At 39.7% G+C, this 24124-nt stretch overlaps 1 protein-coding gene and 1 non-coding gene across 3 annotated transcripts; both read right to left on the bottom strand.

The window, feature by feature from the left end:
* Window positions 1-2040: 2040 nt before the first annotated feature.
* LOC110856883 (TBC1 domain family member 1) lies at window positions 2041-22928 on the bottom strand. Of its 2 annotated transcripts, XM_035857412.1 has the most exons (17): window positions 22804-22928; window positions 21704-22457; window positions 20956-21162; window positions 16517-16789; window positions 15744-16109; window positions 15078-15209; window positions 14874-15009; window positions 11391-11501; window positions 11110-11314; window positions 10061-10513; window positions 7271-7553; window positions 6563-6809; window positions 6314-6490; window positions 6100-6251; window positions 5427-5679; window positions 4548-4993; window positions 2041-4062 (listed from the first exon to the last, which is right to left on the bottom strand). In XM_035857412.1, the coding sequence occupies exons 2-17, from the start codon at window positions 21896-21898 to the stop codon at window positions 3673-3675; spliced, it is 4026 nt and encodes a 1341-aa protein (XP_035713305.1). In that variant the 5' UTR covers window positions 21899-22457; window positions 22804-22928; the 3' UTR covers window positions 2041-3672. The 2 variants fall into 2 exon arrangements, with proteins under 2 accessions (XP_035713305.1, XP_021961160.2); XM_022105468.2 differs by lacking the exons at window positions 20956-21162; window positions 21704-22457; window positions 22804-22928 and adding an exon at window positions 19053-19501.
* On the bottom strand, window positions 13687-13786 carry Trnas-gcu. Its single transcript is given in 2 exon segments — window positions 13687-13731; window positions 13750-13786. It is a non-coding gene; the product is annotated as a tRNA-Ser (tRNA).
* Window positions 22929-24124: the final 1196 nt, after the last annotated feature.

Genomic DNA, 24124 nt, shown 5'->3' with positions numbered 1-24124 from the left:
TCATTCAAAAGTCAGTCATCGCTTAAGATTTTCATTCACATTCAGTCATTTTCGTTCAAATTCATTTCATTTCACTTCATCTGACTTCATTTCTTACTTTACGCCCCATGTATTAAGCATAGGGTGAAAAATGAAATGAGTGAGGAATCCATTCACTCACAGTCATTCATCTGAAATGACGGAATCCCAGGGATGGGCAATCCCAACAATTTCGATGGATTACGGATTACAGATTAATTGATTTAAAAATTTACATGGGATTACGGGATTGGGATTACTTCGTTCCGGAAATACTGTGGATTACTTGTTGGATTACTGGGATAAATTAATGACGTGGATTACGGATTACGGATTACAGTAATCAGATTACGGATTACTATCTGGATTACAAAAATCTATATTTATGTATTAAGGGGTGAAGAGAAGCGAAATCCCTTTATGGAAAAGTGTTGGCCGTCGGTCTGTATCCACGATAACTTTAGAACGGTTTCGAATTTCAACATGCGATTTTCGACAACGGGTTTCTAATGTTTGAGGTACGGATGAGTTAGAAAATGGGAATTGTAGGTCATAAGGTCCCAGTGCCACGGTGACGACGCCACGGGTCAAACGTGTCGAATTTTTGTTTGCCGCTTTAGACGTAGTTTCGGGCGAGGATTACAAAAATCTTCATAGTTTTGACGTGACACGAGTCATGTCACATGACCGAGTGACCGTGTCGACGACGCAAAAGTCGAAAATGTCGAATTTTTGTCTTGATCCTTTTAGACGTAGTTCTAGGCGGGGGTTTAAAAAATAAAATCTAGACATAGTTTTGGTATGCCATGACCGGGTGACCGTCTCACTCCACCCCTTTGATATATTTCGTTTGCAACGGTTTATTCTGAAATTCAAAATCTGAATAGCGTCACACTTATATTCCATGATGATGATTAGTTAAAAAAAACAAGAGCTTGGAATGATTCATCCGACAGTCGGTTTCTTAGGGCAGACAAAAATGTGTTGTAGTAAATAGACCCCTCTTAACTGTTCCAAAATTCTATAAACTTTGCACCTCTGCTGAAGAATCCAGAAGGTAGTTTAAGAACTCAAGTTCTGGAAGCGACTCAGACTCAGAGAAGTTGCAAGATGGAGCTGTCATGCCGTTTACATAAGCAAAGTAATCCAAAGTAATCCGTAATCTGATTACATTTTCCAATTTCGTAAATTGGGGATTACGGATTACACATAATTTCCAGACCTAAGTAGGATTACGGACTACGGATTACTTTAAAATGTTAATTTTTCGTGGATTACTGGATTACGGATTACATTCAATGTAATCTGATTACTTAATCTGATTAAAGTAATCCTGGGATTGCCCATCCCTGCGGGAATCCTTCATTCAAATGACAGTATTTTCATTTTTATTCACTATCATAATCAGTCAAATGAATGAAGGTGAACAGGTATGTTCTCCGCTAAATACGTTGCGTATTTTTTGAACGTCCCCTCAAACGCTCACCTGCCAAATATTGGATTGAATGACTTTGTTTCACTCACTCATTCGCAGACAGACAGCAATATAAAATAAACCGGTAAAATCTGTGGCAATTTTTCCACCACAAAAAAAACCTTGTAATCTGGTTTTATACATTTTTACGTGTGTACGTACAAAATGCAAATGCGAGCAAAGAAAAGCAATTAAGCCGCACGCATGACGAATCGTATGTATTTAGTTAAATGCAGCGTTATGAAATGGAGATCGGTTTTGAAATCGAAAGCCAAACTTAAAGAGTGAAAGTGAAAATCGTGGCGGTTTGGGTTAGGATTTCATAATTATTTGACATTTGCAATCTTTTTACAAATTATGAAAATTCTCCTCAAGGAAAGATTTTTATGAAAATTGTGGCGGTTTTTGGGTTGGGATTTCGTTACGTATTCACATTAACAAAATAAACTATGGAAATTCTCTCGGAAATATTTTTATGAAAATCGTGCTGGTATTTGGGTTGAGATTTCATAATTAATGTGTATTTGCAATTTTTCATTTTTCATAAATTATTAAAATTCTCTCTCTGAAAGATTTTTATTCATTTTCAAGTCTTTTTTTTACACATGTTTATGATTAAATATTTTTTTTACTTAGAAATTAATACTCTTTCTTAAAACTGTAAATAGGTTGAGATTTCGGTATGAATGAGTCACTATATTTTTTTATACGTGTGCAATTTTTCATTGGCTGAATAAGTACTTATTTAGGCAAGTTTTTATATTTATCTAAATAGTATGTAGGAGATTTTTGAGATATTTATTTATATCATAGTTTTATGAAATCTGGAAATTTTGACGATTTAAAAAATCAAAAAATTATTTCACATTTTTTCCTTTTTTTAACTGACTTGTCTCAAATATCACGAATGCATGCACTAAATATTTGTAAATATATATTATATTTTTTGACTTTTCCTGTACGAAAATATGTACCGACTTGCAGAAAATTGGCCAACTTTTTTGCACAATTTCTCAATTTAAATTTGCATACAGATATATTTTCAAAAAATTGGGGAATTTTCGGGAGGTCGGTTTTCACACAGGATTCGCAATTGCAAAAATCCTACACTTTTTAAGTACTTTTTAATTCTAATGATACAAAAAATTACGTGAAACTTGAAGGCATCCGAGATTTTCATAATTCTGACAGAATTTTGAAAATTCTGAATTTTGTGAAACTATTTAATAACATTGTAGACTGGATGGATGAGACTTCTATCAATTAATATTTAAACTGCTTAATAATTGATGATTGAATTGAGCACGTGTTTATCGAATATAAGTACTTATCATCCCTTTGTCAAGGGCATTACGAATTACATATGTAAATTACTTAAATCTATTAATAGTACATAGGTTTAGCGGCAAGTTTTTTTTACAAATATATTTCTGGCAAGGCACATTCAAAATACTTTTATGTATGTATATATACGCGACGTCAGTTAGGCACGCTGAAAAAATCGGCATGAAATTTGATGACTGTTGAGCTATGTTTTTTATCCTTTTTTTGAGACGATGGAATAAAAAGTAGTCTTCTTTTTCTGCTATATTTTTATGTACATACACTTTTTGGCAGCGTAAATATTTAGTAGGCTTTTTGCATAATATTTTTAATAGGAAGGCTGCCTTTGTACATAACTCTTTAGCAATTTGCTCTCATTTTGGCGCAAGTTGCTAACTAGTAAAGTACGAAAGTTAACGTAGGACTGGACGAATCATTGGAAAAATCGGCACATTTTTAATGATTTCTTCTCCCCTCTGGGAACTTATTTTAAAATTTCTGACCGACAAATTTGTAGAGCAGAGGGAGTTCCCAATTTTTTTAAGAAATATACACTCCAGAATTTGCCACTTTTTGACGGAGTAGATCTCAAGTTTAAGAAACCTCCAGAAAAATTGGAACTTATCGAAACTACCTTAAAAAACTCGACGCCATTCCATCAATCAACTCACTGAGGACAAATTTGTCGTCCAGAATTTTAAAATAAGTTCCCAGAGCTTAAAAATGTGGGGATTTTTCCAATTTTAGGATCGAGTAGGTTATCTAGTCGTGACTGAGTTAATTTTTTTGTCTAGTACAGTAAATCACATAATATTTCCTTTTTGTTTCTTTTATCATGATATCCTCTTATCTTCTTCCTATGGACTCGGACTATCTGCGCCACCATCACTTCCGCTGCTGCGACTCTCGCCCCCGCTGCTCGTCCCGGGTTTGACGAGGGCGGGCGGCGGGGTGAGGAGCGGGACGCAGTAATTGTTCCCGAATTTTGATGAAGAAGAAGCGAACGAATTATTTGGCGATGATTCAGACTTTAAGATTCCGGCCGGCTTGCTGTTGTGGGAACCGGGCTCCTCGAGCAATTTGGCGTAATTGGTGCCACACTTCATGAAATATTTGGCCCCGACTTCAGTAACTTCGGGTGGCACGGGGAGACTGAGTTTTCCACCGGTGGAGATCTCGGCTAATTTTTGCATGGTTAGGATGCAGTTTAGGAGACTTTGGACGTCACGGCGGAGGTCGAATTTGTCCTGGAGAGAGAGGAAAACAATTAGTAAAAAATCGAGGTACTCTGGTCAACGTCTTATTCAATTAGCGAACAGTTTGCGAAATAAAAATATGTAAATAAAATAGTTTGCAAAATATTCAGACCATTATTCATTCCGAGATCGCATGTTCGCATCGACCATAGTTTTGAATATTTTTTGCGAAATAAATATTGGATATGAGCCAGTTCGCAAATCAATTTTTATGCAATTTTTTTGCGAACTTGCGAACTTCGTTTTCTTGGTAGCGTTGTGAGAGATGCGAAATCGTAATGAATACGCTCACTATTTCCGAAATAGAAACATTCCACTTTGCGGATAAATTTGCCAACAAAAATGTCATGCTTTTTGAACCAAGTTTTACGCGAAGTATTAAAAATTTCGCAAAACTTAGGGGTAAATTATGCTGCTAAATTTTCGAATGTTTTCGTTATTATACGGATAGTTCTTTTTCGAAATTTCCGAAATACCTTTTGTAACTTTGCAATTTCAGTATTTTGGCGTTGGATAAGATCTCCAAAGATGGGATGTTTTTCCCCATTCGTCGCCGGCACTGGGGGCGGCGAAGGGTTTGCCTCGAGCAACGTTTGGACCCCGCGGTCCGACGTGGTCCCCGACTTTCGCCCGGGTATCGCATTCGACGAGGCGGAAGAGTCAGACATGAAGGCGTGAAAGGCTTCATCGTTCATGACCGAGTATTCCACGCAGTACGTCAACAGCTGCTTGTCCCAGTCCGACTCGAGCACTTTTTTCAGATATTTGTCCAACTTGTCCGAAGTTATGTTGGTCACGACGAGTTTGAAGCATTCCATGACGGCTTCCAGCCCCGTGCACGCCATGAGTTCACGTTTATGGTCGAGAATTAGGACGAGGGCGAATTTGGCGATGACGTCGACCCCGTGGAGGAGAAGGACGTCTGCAAAGGAGGAAATTATGGGTAAAGTTATGCAGTCAAAATGGTTACGAAATTCAGGAGGTTGTTTGTAACACAAAATTGGAAGATTACGAATGCAAATAAGTTATCGTAAACTTGCACAGATTTCCAAATTTTGTGAAAAAATTTGTAGAAAAAGTGTTTCGTTTTTGGGGGGTTTGCTACATTTCTTCCAGTGCAAAGCAAGAAATGCAAGAAATGTGAGGTGCAAGAAACTGGGAGAAATATGCGCCATCCAGCCACCCGCCGTATGAAGTATTTACGACGGGACGTAGTTTCTTGCACCGGGCATTTCTCCCAGGTCAAAATATTCACCTGCAAGAAACCACTTTCTCCCCCTTATTTCTTGCACCCGAAATACTGTCCAAAAATTTATTGGGTTACAAACATCGCCACGAAGATATGTCTGACCAACCTAGCACCCGGACTGCGAATCCGACCGGAAACTGTGACGCGAAGAGGGTGAGAAACCAGGGAGCTGCATAAAGTGAGGGGAGAACGTCGTAGTGATTCAGTAGCAAAAGGAGATCTGCGTCTTGGTCGTGGATCAGTCGAGTGAGCTGGTACAGTTTTACTTGGAGTTCATGCATGTCGGGTTTGTAGTGCTCCCTCGCGCCGAGGTCGAACATGATGTACTTCAAAACCTGGAAGGCTTCTTCCTCCTCGAGCTGGATAAAAAAGTGAGAATAACAATTTTAAAATGACTGAGATTCGGAAAATGAATCATAATGCAGATTTCCCAAGCGTATGCGATCCGATTTTGAACAAATTAGTGTCAACCTATCCCAAATTTAATCGGGATGAAATTTGCAAAAGACACGATCTCCCAATGGGCACGTTTGGCCGAGATATTTGCATCCGAAGAGGAGAAAACGCACAGTAAAGTCGACAAATTCTACACTTTCCAAATTTACTGCGCGTTTTCTCCTCTTCGGATGCAAATATCTCGGCCAAACGTGCCCATTGGGAGATCGCGTCTTTCTCAAATTTCATCCTAATTAAAGTTGCCATCGATTGAGACTAGTTTGTCCCTCAAAATCTGAGAGCATCCGCTGGGAGACGTCCCTTGTAACCATCCATCGACTTACATGCATGAGGAGCAACCCGGCCACGAAGGAGAGGCCTTGACAATATCCGACATCCGTGTCGAGGAGAGAGTACGCTTTCAAAATGTTGAACAAGGCCAACTGCCCAGAACCCAGAGCACCGGAAAAGTATTGATGTGTCGGAAACGTCCGCCCTGCATGATCATGATCATAAAATTATGATGTCGAAATTTTACAGAATTTTATGCATGCTTACCTAAATCGATAAGAATAGCATGCTGTTGTGACGTCAATTGTCTTAAGAGTTGGTCATACGTCATCTCCATTTTTAAATGGCCGTATCGCGACATCGTCAATTCTCTATTATTTCCACCCAGGCTTTTCTGCTGTATGAAAAACTGCCAGATTTGTCCCCGTTTTTGTTTCGGAATTCCTGTTAAAAAAATCAAGGAAACTTTAGTCTCTGGTTTTCGAAAATAATCATATCGTGGTATTAATTAAGTACCTCTCAGAATGGCCGAATTGAGTAGCTGGACATCGACCTGTTTCCCACTTCCGGTTGCTTGTGACATGATCAGATCCCAGGTTTCGGTCGCCTCCTCGTCGCAAATCCCGAGCTCTTTGTAACTCAACTTTAACCTCTTGACGTCCGCCTCTTCCTGTTTCGCTTTCAGTCTGAGATTCTGCTTTTCCATCCGGATCAAGATTATCTGCTGGTTTATCGCAGTTTTCCAGAGTTCCTTAATTTCATCCTGTCACCCAAAATGATAAGGAGTTATACTTCGATAAAATACAATTCTTGTTTTGTTTCTTGCGGGTTTGGTACATTTTTTGCATTGAAAAGGAAGCAAAACGCAAGAAATGCGAGGTGCAAGAAACTCCAAGAAATATGCGCCATCGGGCCGCATGAACTATTTACAGCGGCGCGGCGCAGTTTCGTGCGCCGTGCATTTTTTCAGGACGGAATATTTACCTGCAAGAAACCACTTTCTTGCAGTTAATTCTTGCAAGTGGTTACTCGCAGTGTTTCGTTTCTTGCGATTTTGCACATTTCTTTCAGTGCAAACACGAAATGCGAGGTGCAAGAAACTGGGAGAAAGTGCGAGAAATATGCGTAACCTAGACGCACACCGTGCATTTCTCCCAGGTCAAAATAAATCCCTGCAAGAAACCACTTATTTCGTGCACCTTATCTTCTCCTCTTCTCTCTCACCTGCGATCTTTTCGGCCTGAACAACGCCTTCGCCGCGGAGGTCGGTAATCCCCTCGGCGTTCCTCCCATTCCAACTCCACTTCCACCCCCACCCCCAACAACATGGTGATTTCCTTGCGGCGTATTTGACCCCGAACCACCAGAAGGGGACACCACTTTTTTGAAAATGGCATGTCTCCACGACCCCGGGTGCCGTTGCTGCTGCTGCTGAGACGCGAATGGCGAAGTAGTAGTTGACGAGGAGGACGTCTTCGTCTGAGAGGATGACCCCATTTTATGGAATCTGTCAGAACAGAATGAAACCACAAAATGAGATGAGAATCAAACCAGGCCATGAATAATAATCATATTGTCAACGTTTCCTCTCAATACACAATTATGTACGTAGCTGATAACAACCTTATCTTATCGGGACACGAGTCGTCGTCGTTGTTGATGTCGTTGTCGTCCTACCCAGCACAGACTGACTCATCATAAACAATTGTCCGAAGAGTGCAATATGTCGTTCAACTCAAATCCAATCCACCCACAATCCATGCTTCAACTTTATGTATTTGTGAATGAGTCAACAAGCACAAAATGCAAGTAGAAAAAATACATAAACATTTGCAGAGAGAGAGAGAGGAGAGAGAATTGTTATAATTATTGAACAGGGAACAAAACTAAACGAAACATAACAATCGAATCGATCGATTGAGAGTCGGACTCACATTACATTACGTACGTACATAGATTCGTAACGTGGGGATAAATACGGACACGAATAGTTAATTATTTGCAGCGAAGCTCAATCGATGCATGGCAGCAGCAAAGGCTGCGGACACGGTGTGGGGACAATAGAGGACTGAAATCTTATTGTCCCTACAATTTTAATCCTATGTCGCTGCAATCTTATTGCCCGCACGATCGATCTAATGACCGGGGACAATAGAGGATTCTGTCCTTGCTAGCTTATCGTCCCTATAATTTTAATGTTCCAAGAATAGTATTGTCCCCAAACGCAATTGATGCATAGCAAGGAAAGCGGGTGGACAGGATGTGGGGACAATAGAGGATTGTTCTGTTCTTATCGTCCCAATAATTTTAATGTCCCTATAACCTTGTCCCCACGATCGTCAGACACGATGCGGGGACAATAGAGGATTCTGTCCTTGCAATCTTATTGTTCCTGTAAACTTATTGTCCCCAGACTCAATCGATGCATGCTAACGACTGCGGGTGGATACGGTGTGGGGACAATGTGGGATTGTTCCGTCCTTGCAAGCTTATCGTCCCTATAATTTTATTGTCCCCACCATCGATCTATTTCTAATCCTAGTGTCCATCCATTTGTAATCAATTCTCGACCAATTTACATATGCCTTTGTAGATATTGTATGTCATGAGAGACACATGCACAAAGGAAGGAATAATAGCTTACCCGGAATTGGCGAGGGTACGTCGCTTAATATTTATGCCTGAATCACCATACATATCTGCTGCTTATGTACTTATAATGATAACTACGCTTATCTTAGTCAGACATTATGCTAATCTCCTCGTCGAAAGTTATGTAATAAGAACAAATTTGAAATCAACATTTAAAAAATGAGGAAATGAAATACTTAACAAAATTTTGATTTAAGGAAAACAAAAACGTGGGAAAATTTGGAGAATCTCTAACGAATCTTGTACTGTCTACCTGGTTAAAATGTGTGCGTATAAAATCAAGTAAAATACGACGAGCTACAGGTGAACTGATGATGATGATGATGATGGTGATGATAGATACTACCACACGGTATGAAATATACAGGTACAGGTAGATATACATGCATATGCATTCAAAAGCTGGGGTTTGAGGTTGATTAACAGCGTTGATTCGTTGCTGCTGCTGGTACTTTATAGCCATGCAATTTAACCCTCTCTTCACAGTCCCAGGTGGATGCAATGGTATGTGTTATTCGTGGTGGTGTTGGTAATGAAAAACGACCAAAATGTAAATATTCACCTTGGCCAAGGTATGTACATTTGTATGTCTGTATCACTGGAGTACGTATGTAGTGGCAGGTAGCATTTTGGTGGATGTATGTAGTCAATCAGAAAGTTTGAGTCGTATGTGTAAAAATAAAACATGATTTAATGCATAAATAGGTATGTAGGTAGGTATGAATTTCAATAGGTGGTGATTAAGCGAGAGGTAACAGGATGAGGTACTGGAAATGAATATGAGTAGAGGAAAAACAATGGATAATGGACAGGTGTATGTACTATGTGCTTAGAATGCTCTCAGATTTTGGGCAAATTAGTGTCAATCAATGACGAATTTTATTAGTATGAAATTTGGGAAAGAGACGCTCTCCCAATGGGAACGTTTGGCCGAGATATTTGCATCCAAAGAGGAGAAAACGCGCCGGAAAGTCGACAAACTTTACACCTTCCAAATTTACTATGCGTTTTCTCCTCTTCGGATGCAAATATCTCGGCCAAACGTTCCCATTGGGAGATCGCGTCTTTCACAAATTTCATACTAATCAAATTTGTCATCGATTAAGACTATAGTTTGTTATAAAAATCGATAAGCATACGCTGAGAGACCTCCATTAATAGTAGAATTATGGCAAAGGAAGTGGAGGTACAGGGGAACTTTATCCCCCCAGAAATTCAGCAAAATCTCATCATTGCCATGTTAATTAGTCCCTCGTCTTCCATTCTAATGTCCCCCTATGACCACCCCCCCAACTTCCGTCGTCGAAGCGTAAAATGCTCGCATCCCAGGTAAAATTTTCCATATAAATTCTATCCACTTACAAATTAAGCATGGGACTCGCTCCTCCTCCGATCGATTTATTGTTCCCAAATCCTCCCCCCTGGCTTTGTTGTTGCGGGATCGGAGACGTGGCCATATTCGTGGTCGACGTTCTTCGATGTTTGTTCAACTCGAAGCGAATCTTTTCCCCGGTCAGCGCCCCGATCGTGGAGCTGCGCTGTCTCCGCGGATAGTTGGTTTCGTCCAGGGGGGAGTCGCTGACTTGGGGGGAGTCCATCGTGGCCCTGGGGTCCATGGAGGAGGGCGATGGGGTCGCGGTCATGGCGGAGGGCGAATCCTCCCCGAGCGAGACGAGGGGTGAGAGCGGGTATGGCAACGACCCATCGGGGGGACGGGGGGAGGACAAACTCTTCCGTTTTATGAAATGGTCCAAGGAACGCTTCGCCTTGGTGAAGATTTCTCCACCGCCGAGAAATTGGTTGAGAAATTCATGCCTGGGATAAATAATTATTAAGTTATTGGTTTGGCGAAAAGGTGGGCAGTCTAATCAGCTACTGACGAGTGACACATCCCAGTGACGATACACATGTCACACATATTTCTCACCGATCTTCTTAAAACATGAACTAAAAAATCAAGTAATTAAACACTACCGCAGTCAATGTTAGTGTACTTGAGCATTTCTACAGAATTTGGGATTTAAGAAGGTTTTAAATTAGGAAAAATGCGCATTTTCATCATCGGAAAGCGTAGAAGTCAACATAGTTTCGAATGGTAAAAATGCGCTTTTCTGCCAACCTAAAACCTACTAAAGTCTATGAATTCTGCAGAAAGGCTCAAGTACACTAACACTCATTACTGTTCTGTTAAATTACTTGATTTTTAGCCCAGATTTTAAAAAGATCAGTGAGAACCATGTCTGACATGGATAGTGGCGTCCTTATAGGATCTCCGAATGTCTGCAAAATCGATGTCTTTAAGTCGTGTCCCACGTTATATAAGGTAGAACACGTCTTATATCAATTTTGCGGAGATCTTAAAGACGTCACGTGTCCCTCGTCACGTGTCCCGCTTTTTTCAAAAATCTCACCTATTTTCCGCCGTGTCATGAATATGTTTGACCTGTTTGGCCTCGCAATGCACGCGGAGTAACATCATCAAGAGTTCATTCTGCTCCTGCAGCGATTGGCCTTCCGCCCCATGGAATTTTTGCAGGATGGAGGCTCGATCCTCGTCGCACAAGGTGTGCATGTGCTTCATTATCACGAACTGGATCCGTTCATCGCTTCCCACACCTTATAAAAAAAGGATAAGTTTCCGAATAATTTTTCAAAATTTTCCAATTTCCATAAATATATTTCCCTCCCTCACCATCAACCTCCGCGCATAATTGTCGATACCAAACCATCGGGCAGTGATCGCACGACTGCAATTTTGCCGAATCCGGTCCCTGCTGCGAGGTGAAGGAGGCTTGTTTCAGGACTGAAAAAAAATTACAAAATTTCGAATTAATTAATTTTTATCCCAAAATTTTCAAAATTTTATTTTCAAAATTTTACTCTCTTACTAACAAACATGTCGAGCCGATTTTTTGAACCACATTACTACACGACCAATGTCAACCAGGAACCACTACACACCTCCGAAACGTAATAACGTGACATTACGTGTGTACGGACAAAAATAACGATTTCATGCAAGGTGTATGTATGTACATATGCATTCAAAAATAAATATGTACACCTTGCAGCCTGGTTAACTAACATGCAAAACTTTAACTATACATATCTCTCCATGTTTAACTAACTAACTGACTTTGTCCCACAATAATATGATGAATATTCAGACCAACGTATGTATGTAATGTTTTTGCAAAAACTATCCGCATCTCTAACCAACCAACAATACAATACAATCTCGATATTTGCTCTATGTCAAAGTCAATCAGTTTCAGACTCTGAACTTCAGAGAGTACCAGACCAGGACTGAAAGTGGAACAAAACAGAACAGAACAGAACAGCTACTAAAAATCAGGCAGTATTAATAACGGAGATCATACATATGAGCATAATAATAGAAGTAGAAGTAAATTTTTACCCGTAAAAATATCATATAACAATCTCATTTTTACTTTTTTTTACCATCCCATCACACAAGTTTGGTTCATTATTATTTATGCATAACAATTAAATTACAATGGTTATGCAAACAAAATGCGGTACACGTATGCAGTGGCCGCGGAAGCCGTGGGGACATTTGGGGACGTTAACATTGTAGGATTTTAGGGGGAAGGTCGGGTTTATATAAGATGGGGAGATGATGCGGACATCGAACAACCGTGGGGACATTGTCCCCTCAAGCTTCCTTCCGCGGCCACTGACTACATAGACAATCTAATAACCAGTGGTCGCGGAAGGTGTGGGGACATCTTGGAACATTAAAATTTGTAGGATGGGGGGAGGGAGGGGTTTATATAAGATGGGAAGATGATGCGGACATTTCATAACCGTGGGGACATTGTCCCCCTCGGTCCCCTCAAGCTTCCTTCTTCGGTCATTGCACGTATGTATGTAGCTGCTGCTGCTGCCTTGACTTTGCAGAGTCAAGTTACATACAGTTTATGAAGTTAGAGAACAAACGATCACGATAATATTTAATGCATCATTGAATTCATTAGTATGTACATGCACACATACATACACGACTATGTTTAGTTGTTGCTGCTATTTTTTAGTTCAGTTTGAGTATGGCACACGAAAATATTATTGGTATTGAATAAAAAGTTTGTTTTTTAACGATTGCATTCCATCCAGGATGAAATATTTATTGAGAAGAATAATGTCGTATTGAATGGAATTTAGTACTTTTTTGTTGTTAATGCGCTGATATTATTTTATTTTGTCTGGAAGTTTAATTGGCATGGCATGAAAACAGGCTGGTATTTCCAGAATGTTTTTAACTAGAAATAAACATTTCATGGAAAAGTATCAAGGATAAATTATCTAAATTTGGAATTGATGAGAAACAGAATTGTATGAAAATGAAAATTTGAAAAGAAAATGAAAATGAAAATTTGAAAAGAAAATTTTTGCAAATTTGCAAAAGTGTAAGCAAAATTTTAAAGTGGATGAAAAGAGAAACATGCATACATAGATGCAAGCCGTGTCGAAATTATAACTTACAAAAACGTAGTATCGAGGATAAGTCGAATTTGAGGTGGATGAAGATATCAAAATTTCATACAAAATTGTATGAAAGTGAAAATTTGAAAGAAAAAATTTGCAAATGTGCAAAAGTGTATGCAAAATTTTTAAATGGATGGAATAAGAAGCATACATACATACATACATGCAAATCTTGTCGAATGCAAAAAGTAATATCTAGGATAAGTCGGATTTAAAGCGGATGAAGATGTCAGAAACCAAATTGTACGAAAATTTGAACGCAAATGTGCAAAATTTGAAATACGTATAGATGCACTTCCTTCCGAAGTTCATCAAGTTGCAAAAACAAAAAAAGTAGTACCGATGAAGATATCAGAAACCAAATTTTACAGAAATTTGAACGAACAAGACTGAAAATGTGCAAAATTTTGAAACATGCATAGACGCAAATCTTTTCTGAGTGTTGCAAAAAAGTTTGCGAAAAAGTGTGCAAAAAATACTTTCGACGAGGATGGGATTCGAACCCACGCGTGCAGAGCACATTGGATTACTGCGGGGAATAGCATTAGCAGTCCAACGCCTTAACCACTCGGCCACCTCGTCACTCAATTCTCTACCCGGATTTCTTCCCCTCATCAACATCACATCTCGCTCCCCGGTCCAGTTTGCTAAACCGTTTGGCAAATGTATGCAAATTTGAGTGCATGCGAAACTTGGCGTGATTATATCATTGTCTCAAATTTAGCTGGTTAAAGAATGTCATTTGCTATAAAATAAGCAAGAGTCGAATCTGACCATGAGACGAATAAGAGGTGTGACGATTCATCTCATTTACTAATTTCGCACTAAATTTGCACATTAGTTTCTGACCAGTTTACTATAACTGTACAGTTATGCAAATGTTTGTATGAAAATTTGGGTCGATGGGAAACTTGGTGTGATATCTTTGTATCAAATTTAGCTGATAAAAGAGTGCAATTTGCTGCAAAATAAGCCATCAACTTCGGAGCTGAATCTATCATGAGATTCGGACGACTGTCCCCTTAATCCTGTAGTAAAGGGGGATTTTTTTTATATTTTTATAAGTACCCCCCACCATAACCCTGGGCGTGCCCTAATAAATTGGTGAAGTATATAAAAATGCATTTTTAATCAAACTTTTAAATGCAGAAAGTCGCACTTTTGCCTCAAAAAACCCTTGCTCTCCTTCTCAAAAACCACTGCCCTGCTCCTCCGTCACTTACTCTATGCAGCGAAGAAGAAGAAATGGTGGACAGGGCCTCCTCATCTTGTAACATGACGTGACGATTCATCTCATGTACTAATTTTGCACTAAATTTGCATAAGTTTCTGCAGGGACATTAATTGACATGTCAATTAGTGGTATTATTAGTAATTGAGGTCTCAGGGGGACTTAAATGTGCATGAGTGGAAACTGGATCAGTTTTTGGAATTTTGACGCTTTAATTATCAGTTTTTGGAAGTTTGATTACGCTTTTATTAACCACCAGTTTTTGGAATTTTGATGTGTTTCTTAACACTCAATTTTTGAAATTTCTACGCTTTTCTTAACCACCAGTTTTTGGAATTTTTATTTTTCTTAACACTCAATTTTTGAAATTTCTACGCTTTTCTTAACCACCAGTTTTTGGAATTTTTACTATATATGCTTTTCTTCTTAAATACTTACCTTTCAAGATTTCGCCCGAGACGGAGTCGGACTGTGACCGGAAGACGTAGGCGACATAGCCTCCAGCCCGACTTGGACCTTGACTTGTGGCCGCTTCTTTGCAAATAAAGCCAAAATATTCCGGGTTTTCGAGACCCTTGCGAGAAAAGGGAATTTATTTACGAATTTTACAAAAATTTACTCCATTTTTTTCGAATTAATTACCTGCGACGACTGATAAATATCTCGGAAATGTTTGGCAAAAAGCAGTGTTTTTTTATCCGGTGAGATAATTTTCATTTCACACCGACCCACGATGAGAATCATAGTCCGATTCGTTTGGGTGGATCCGATCCGCTGGAATTATTAGGACAAAACGTCAATTTTTACAATCCTCCCCGTCAACGACGCACGGTCAATTTGGCGAAAATAAATTTTCGCAAATGATGGTAAACAAATATCGTGAAGATGGCGAAATTAATGTCACATTTGGCGAAACATAAATTTCGCCTTTATTCATGTCAAATTCAAATCACTTAAAATTAAATTAATGAAATTCGCCATTTTCACCAAATGTGACATTAAGCGTACCAACCACACCACGCCAACCTTTGCATATCTCTCCTCACATAGCAGTAACATTTGCAAAAGTTTTGTAAAATCTGCAAGTCTTCGCAACATTTTTTTCTGGAAAACCAGTAAATTTGCGAGATTTTCGAATCCCCTGAGCTTCGCAAATTTGCTAAATGAGTTGCGATGCGAAGTAAAACGCTGTCATGAGCACCCTCATTATTTTCGCCAAAAGATACTTATTGGGTACTATAAAATGAGTGAATTTTTTTCGCCAAATGGGATTATTTCATGTCCAAATTTTTTCGCCAAACGACTCACATTCATCTCAAGGACTTGTTCCCGTGGGTAATTTCCCGTTGAGAGGGCGCGACTCCGCATGGGGCCGACTTCGACGGGGAGTGACATGCTCTTAACGAGGAGGGAATCTCCACTCGCGTTCCGGCCACGTTCCCCGCGGGTCGAGGGGAGGAGAGACGTCGGCCCCACACCGGAAGTGTCTTCGAGCGGGTGGTGAATCGTGGCGGGGACGGCGGACGTGGTGGGCAGGACTGGATCGGGGGGTTGGACATTCGGTGGTGGGGACGGGGCTCGAACTTCCGGTTCTTCTTCGAGACAAAGGTTGAACGTTATGTTGGGTCGGGAACCCAAACTCTCGGAAGAACTGCGTGGGCTGGAGGATGATTCCTGCATTAATTAATTAATGAACAGTGATTAGTTGTGACGCCCTGAAAAATTTGTAAGGTAACAAGATTGGCAATGTTGCAAAAAATAACGGCTTCTTGCATCTCAGTTTCTTGCAGTTCGAATTTTTTTGCATTTCTTGGTTTGCAGTGCGTGAAATGTAGCAAACCCGCAAAGGAACGAAACATGCAAGCAAAGGAAGATTGTCACCAAATTCGTAACTGCTGTTACCAAAGATATTAATTATTGTTTTCCCAATTAATGAGAAATTGATTCCAAAATGTGGCAGAAATTTTAATTGTACAATTAATTGTTCAGTGCAGCATATTAACAAATTGTTACCAACTTGGTGACAATTTTACTACCACATTGTTATGAGTCTTGCCAAGGGTCGTAAAAAATTGTTAAACCTGAGAACTTGATCTTCCCGAAAAAGACAGCATGGAATCTCTCCTGGCTCCTTTTTCGTTTTCATGAGACTTAAATTTGGACAAGGCTTCGTCGATAAAGGTTTCCGGTGCTTTTCGATAAGACATCCGCAACTTGCCGACGTACAAAACTTCGAACGACATGGAATCCGGGGAGATTGGGGAGTAGAGTCGCGGAGCGGAGATGGCGCGTCCTGGCTCCGTCGTGGGGGCAGTTTTTGCGGCCTCCTTCATCGTGGAAAACACTTCGGAAACCTAGGGAATATTTGAACTTGTGGTAAAAATGTTTTTTGAAAGTCATAAATTATAAGACATCGTGGTACAAGGTGCATAATGTGCTATCTCAGGTTTTGGTAATATCTGATACAAATGAGATAGCACATAATGAACCTTCAAACACCACGAAATGCGAATGAATTCCTGTTTGAAAGTCATTAATTGTAAGATGTAGTGGTTCAGGATGCATTATGTGCTATCTCACTTCATGGGACCATCCAATACAAATGAGATAGCACTTAATGCACCTAAAACCACACCACGTTATACGTTATTAAATACATTTCTGAAAGTCATAAATCGTAATTTATCGTGGTTCAACATGCATCACGTGCTATCTCACTTTTTGGCTGTCTCATAACACAAATAAATGAGATAGCACATGATGCACCTTCAACCACGATATGTAAATGCATATTAATACATTGAAAAATAAGTGTTTCATGTTGTATTGGTGTCTTTTAAGCCGTATGAGTTTCGCTCTGGCTTGTAATTGTCGAACGGTTTCGAAATCCTGATACTGTTTCCACTCGTCATCCTCCAAATTTTTGGAAATATTGATGCCTCCCCGAGAGGACCCCCACTTTCTCCGGGGATCCCCCATTTTAGTCCCCCCTACCCACGAATTCCTTCACTTTTTCGTGAGGCAAGATGCAACATTTTCGACATCCATTGATAACCTTGATCACGAAGCAGGCAGACAGTGTGACGTTCATGTCATCATCGTCCCCGGTGTCGTTTTGGCAATGAAAATTATGCAACGAAACTGTACACATGCTCCATCATCCTCTCCCCTCGTGTTCGACACGCGTACGAAATGTTACTTCTTACGTAATAACACAATTCAATGTTCACTAACTAAAGGTCACTTGTGTGTCGTCACCCACCAAAGAAAAAAATGATGTCTGTATTTCTTGTACAAAATTTTGAGGAATTTTCAGAAAACCTTCATTTCAGGAAACCCAGAAGTCTGAAAACGCCCAAGATTACGGATAAGAGGGTGTCGTCAACCACCAAAGAAACATGTCTGCATTTCCTGTACCGAATTTTTTTGAAATTTTCAGAAAACCTTCATTTCAGGAAACCTAGAAATCTGAAAACGCCCAGAATTACGGATAAGAGGACCCAATTTAACAGCCCGGTTAAAACAGAGACCCAAATATCTTTCCAGATATTGTTCTGGTCGTGGGGGTGACGCTTATCTTCCTCTTTGTCTCGCTGATCTTCCATGATAAGGCTGGATGATTGTGTGGTGACGACAAAGAAACTGAGAAACGTCGCAGGAAAAATGAGCAATTGTGAAACAATGAAACGAAAAATGTGTAAATAAGTACGTTGTCCTTGTCCAAATTCCAGTCGAGTTGTGGGCAGAGAAAAATAATGAAAGAATAAACAATCGGCTAGAGAATGAGAACTTGTTGATTTTAAACATGTAAATCGCATTTGTAAGGCAACGATGGAGTAATAATTTATGTATCGACCGTTAGATACGCTTAAAAACATGACATATTTGAGTATATGTATGGAAATATAAATATGTCTCAAATTTCTGAATTTCTTCGTCCCATGATTATCAGCCAGGGTCCAATCAGAAACTCGATTTTATTGTGATGTGACTGAGACCATGAAAATAAACGTGTCGATTTTCGAGACATGTGAATACTGTGCATATCACGCTGAAATAGCGACATGTTCTCAGCTCAAGTACATAAAATATTATGAGATGAAGTCGTGTTGTTACATGAATTTGATCCCAACTCGGGTTTGATTTATATTTATCGTCTGATTTAATGTCCACGGGATCCAGTGGCGTGGCGTGGCGTGGCGTGTAAATATGTATAACATAATTACCGAGTTATATATATACGAATTATGTAGATTCTACGGAGAGGACCTATCTCTCTTGATAAGAGTGAAAATGGGATAAGAATATAAAAATCTGTGCAAAAACTGAACCGTAAATTGGTCCGAGCTTCATTATTCCAAATCTGTGGATTTATTTCTTATCTATTTACAACTCGCTTATCGCTGGATTAGCATTACATCCTCGACTATTGTATGTAGAAAATAAAGTATATTCTACTCCCAATACCTTCTTCAGCCATAAATTCTGAGAAGTATGGGTGAAATGAAATAATTGGCAACAATATTTTTGAAAAATATGTACCAATAACTTTTTCCCAAAATTTTACGGTAATTGATAACCTGCTCTTTCTTAAGTAATAAATAATTTCAAATTTACCGACTGTGTTTTTCCCCACTGGTCAAAACTTGGTCGTCTCACGTTCCCACCACCACGACCACCCCCACCCCCACGACCACCCGTGTCACTCTCACTGCGGGGAATTTGTGTCGTGGTGGGGGCGTTGTACGGGGAGTACGACGTCAACGGCAGAGTTATCATGGTCTCCTCCAAAACTTACTTCCAAACTATTTAAACTTAACTTATTGTTCTTCTTCACACCATAAAGTCTAAGAGAACGGCTGATCAATAAATCAATGTTATCATCAATTACCACCACCACCACCACAAAATATATTAATTTACACGCTATTTATGCCCCATACCGTTATCTCTCAATCACAATATCAAGAAAATAATCCAATTCAACAGATTTTCACAATTTTTGCGAATGTTTAACCCTCCAAAATGAAACTGGATATGTGGATTGTGGATGCCAGACGAGGAGAGAGAGAGAGAGATCACAAAATTATTATGTACATACGCTCGGAATGAACTACACCACTCCACATAAGCAAAAACTATGCAGTTCAGTTGAACTAAAGAACAGGACAGAACAGAACAGAGATGAAAATGAACAAATAATAAAAACTGGGCAAAATTAGCTCCAGAGGAACAACCTGAAAATTGACGCACCAACAACAACGTGTCTTCCATATGACGGTGACCAGTGGCCGCGGAGGGACAGAGGGACAATGTCCCCACGGTTGTTCGATGTCGGCATCATCTCCCCATCTTATATAAACCTGGCCCTCCCCTATCTATCCCACAATGTTAACTTCCCCACATGTCCCCCCACGGCTTCCGCGGCCACTGGAATTGAGATTTGTGCATGGTCCCCACCACAAAAAATTGGTGGGTTTCCTTCCTTTGCGAGATGAGTAATAACCGCTCCGAAGTTCGGCTTGCTTATCACTTTTTTTAGAACGTGGCAGATGTTCACATGCAACAGGCATTGTCTGTTTCGTGGCAATGGACCAAAAGACCTAAGTATATCTCTCGAACATGTGTACATATGGATCTCGTACCTGGTTTAAGAGTTGGATTTTACATACGTACGTATTTGCCTGAAAGTTTAATGACCATAATTATGCATGCACGCTGAAAGCGACACGGTTAATTAAGAAGCGTCAATAATTTACGGGACACGGTTTGATTAATATTTCACTAGGATGGGAGGGAGTGATCGATACATTTATTTAGCGGGCAAGGTCAAGGTTGAACCTTATTTTTGGCGAGTTTGTGTAATTGTTTTTGGCCGGATGTGATTATTAATTACGTCGGGTAAAATAATTTGTAATGTTTTCCGGTACTTATAATTTGTTTAAACATCTATCGTAGTGAACTTTGACCTATGCGTCGACCCTATTTTATATATCTCTACTTTTTGGTGGCAACAGAGGTCCCTATTTTGGCGACTTTGTAATTGTTTCTTATCGGACATGTGCACTTTGATCCACATACATACTTGTGTATCTCTATTTTTTGGCGACTTATAATGGAGGTCTCCCAGCGGATGTTCTCCGATTTTGGACAAACTGTTTTCAATCTATGAAAAATTTAATTAGTATGAAATGTACGATCACCCAATGGACACGTTTGGCCGAGATATTTGCATCCAAAGAGGAGAAAACACGCCGTAAATTTTAAAAGTGTAAAATTTGTCGACTTTAAGGCGCGTTTTCTCCTCTTTGGATGCAAATATCTGCGCCAAACGTGCCCATTCGGAGATCGTGTCTTTCGCAAATTTCATACTAATCAAGTTTGTCATCGATTACGTAAAAATCTGAGAGAATACGCTCGGAGACCTCCATTGTTGGGATTTTCTACTAGACGTGATCAATTACATGTTTATATGCATCTTGTTCCATGTATATATCTATGAAAGTGAACTTTGACCCACCTGTGGAGCGGAGGAGGCAGCAAAGAGTCGACAATGGAGATAAATGTCATTCGCTCGTAAAATGATGACGAATCCTTTCCGCTTTTCCGGCCCGATGACGTCCACCAGGAAGGAGTGGACACAGTCCGCGACGCCCGAATCCCACAGGATGTGACCGCTCTTTAACCCTGTGCACATTACGCGTCCATTCTTCACACTTAGGACAACCTGTGGATAAATGAGAATTATTTATAGTTATTAAGTAGCTTCAGCTACTTAATGCGAAATCTTTGTCTGTCTGTCAGCAGGATAACGGGAGAACGGATCGAAATAATCGGTTTGCGGCATCACACGGAGAATTTTTCCAACTTTTGGGCCACAATTGGGCTTATCCATATATTACGTCATCAAAAATTCTCGATTTTATCACCCACCCACCCAACGTAAACATTAAGGGATAGGGAATTTTAACATGGGAAAGATAGAAAGACCAAAACCACCCACCCACTAAAATGATGACGTAATATATGGACGTTCCCATTCGAAATTTAAGTATATTTTTCTTTTCGTTATGTTTTCCTAAATATCTGTATTTTGGAAATGGTTGGTCTTTAAAAAATACGTATTACATATTTTTCCTATTTTCGCTATTCGATTTTCGCTATTCTTCACTAAAAATCCCACAAAATTAATATTTTGGCTCTTGGTTTTCACAAATTTTAGCCAATATTTTTCACACACTGTCTGATATTCTACAATTTTTCTATACCTGCGTTGACGCCGAGAACCTCAGAATTTCTGCGATAATCCAGTGCATCATTTCCTTCGAGTACATGCACCTCGAGTCCATCATAGCTGTCCCAAAGTAGTCGAGGATGAAACGACCCTCCGCCGTGGGGATGACACCCCCTGTCCCCTCTTTCTTCTCACCCTCGTATTGTCGTGGGTGTGACGGTTCGCCCATTTTTCTTAAAATTTATATAGTCTCTACAACATTTGTACTTGAAATCACCTGTCTTTATTTATCACAACACAAACCAACCACACCTCCAAAAAAGAACAACAATCACTGCATCACGGTTCAATTACTGCTGGAAAAATTGTGTCTCAGATTGAAATAGAAAACTAATTTGCACAACAAGTCCAAATAATTTTTGCACCACCAAATGATGATTTAATTTGCAAGTCCAGATTTTTGCACTAGCACCACCAGATGAAGATGAGAAGACTTTGTCGATTTAATTTGATCCTCTCTCGTCTTCTTCTATTACTACGGAAGAAAATGTAACTACATAATCCATTCCATTTTGTGCCTGCCCTTCTCCTATATTTACACACACTTTGATTTTTTTTCTCTGGCCTGGCACTTGTCCCAATCCAATCTTGTTGTGTGGGGGTTATCAACAAGTTACTCGAGAGTATCAGATCAGGCAATAAGAGGACGGATCAGTATGCATGCATGCATTCACAAACTTTTTGGGACACGATATTTGTTTATTTTCAATCCTCGTGGTCACCTTCAACTAGAAATATGTACTTATCAGTGTTTGGGGTGCAAGAAAGTGTGAGAAACTACGGTAAATAGGTCATCCGTGACTAGATTGCGCATATTTCTACCAGTTTCTTGCATCTCGCATTGCTTGAAATGCTTTGCAGTGCAAGAAATGTGACAAACCAGCAAGAAACGAAACTGGCTAGTTTTTACTTACAAGAAATAACCGGAAGTGGGTAGTTATTTCTTGCAGGTAATTTTTTTTGACCTGCAAGAAATGCAAGAAACTATTTCCTGCCGCTATATATATAAATAGTTCTCGTACTGCACGTGGCTATTTAGATGGCAAAAATATCTCACAGTTTCTTGCACCTCACATTTCTCGCATTACTTCCTTCGCACTGCAAGAAATAAATGTGACAAAACCGCAATAAACGAAACACTGGAAGTTCAATTTTATTTTACTAAATTGAAACAAAAAAGGTCTAAAAACCAGCACGATTCATTTTACTCCCAAGAAACTAATGACAGAAGAGGACAGTGTTATTTATTAACGAGACCAATGCTAAATACTCAATAAGAACGAAGCCTACTAAAGTTCAGATATTTCATTATGTCCTGACATGCATTCATACTGCTCAGTGCGTTCCAGACTTAATTGAGGTTGGTGTTTCCGAGTATAATTATAATTACAATTATGCAAATGATGTAGTTTGTTTTCGCTTCACATAAGATAACAAGTCTAAACTAGTGAGACAGCAATATAATAATGTTATCCATCCATATTCCTCTTCCAGTCGACGAGAGGGTGAAGGAACAATTAAGAATTTGCATAACGGAGGAAGTCGAGTGGAGTGTGTTATGCTCGACTTGAGTTTGAGAGATTAATTGGTTATTGGAGATGTCACTGGTTTTTAGTACGAGGAAATATAATATATACAGTGACGGCAGATTTTGGGGGGACATAGGGGGGGGGGCATTAGCATTTTAAGATAGGAAGAGAACGGGAAGATTTGATTTTTTTATTTCTGAGGGACAATGTCCCCCCGGCGGGGGGCACCGCTTCCGCCGCCACTGCAGCTTAGTCATTTGTTCCCTTTAAAACATCATATTTTAATGAAAATACAATTTTAATTGCGTCAGAAATTTGAGATTTTAAACCAAATTGATGCATGCATAATGCAAAATATTATTAACACAATGGAAGTCTCCCAATTTTTGACAAATTAGTGTCACTTGATGACGAATTTAGTTTGTATGAAATTAGCGAAAGACATGATCTCCCAATGGGCACGTTTGGCAGAGATATTTGCATCCCAAGAGGAGAAATCGCTTTTAAGTCCTATAATAATTTGGTGTTGCAACTAGTTACAATCATCCTTCTGAGAATGAGTGAGGCATGATCTGTGAGGCAAGGTGAGACGGAGAGAAGACGAATATGCATCGTGAGACGAGATGAGATGTGAGGACAGAGAGCGAAGAATGCACAGGCAATTTTTCATGCACCCAGTCTCAGTCTGCCTCGTGGACTGGCCACTGGAGAAGAGAATGTCACATTGATGTTCATGTATTGTATGGTCACATTAAAAAGTCATAGTAAATCAATGACATTGACGCTGGAAGCAGGGATGACAAGGGGACAGTGGCCGCGGAAGCTGTGGGGACATAAACATTGTGGGATGGGGGAAGGGTCGGGTT

The sequence above is a fragment of the Folsomia candida genome, unplaced genomic scaffold (assembly GCF_002217175.1).
Source record: "Folsomia candida strain VU population unplaced genomic scaffold, ASM221717v1 Fcan01_Sc017, whole genome shotgun sequence".
Classification (NCBI taxonomy): Eukaryota; Metazoa; Arthropoda; class Collembola; order Entomobryomorpha; family Isotomidae; genus Folsomia; species Folsomia candida.
Note: the sequence above shows the minus strand (reverse complement) of the source record. Positions and strands in the feature narration are given on the sequence as shown.

What these genes read in the sequence shown, in the direction of transcription:
- LOC110856883 (XM_035857412.1), bottom strand. Translation starts at nt 21,898, where the DNA reads ATGGGCGAACCGTCACACCCACGACAATACGAGGGTGAGAAGAAAGAG. An exon ending in CTCGGGCGAAATCTTGAAAG is followed by an intron (nt 11,502 to 14,873) that starts GTAAGTATTTAA and finishes ATTTTTTTTCAG; the next exon opens with TCCTGAAACAAGCCTCCTTC. An exon ending in CATGACACGGCGGAAAATAG is followed by an intron (nt 10,514 to 11,109) that starts GTGAGATTTTTG and finishes TATTTATCCCAG; the next exon opens with GCATGAATTTCTCAACCAAT.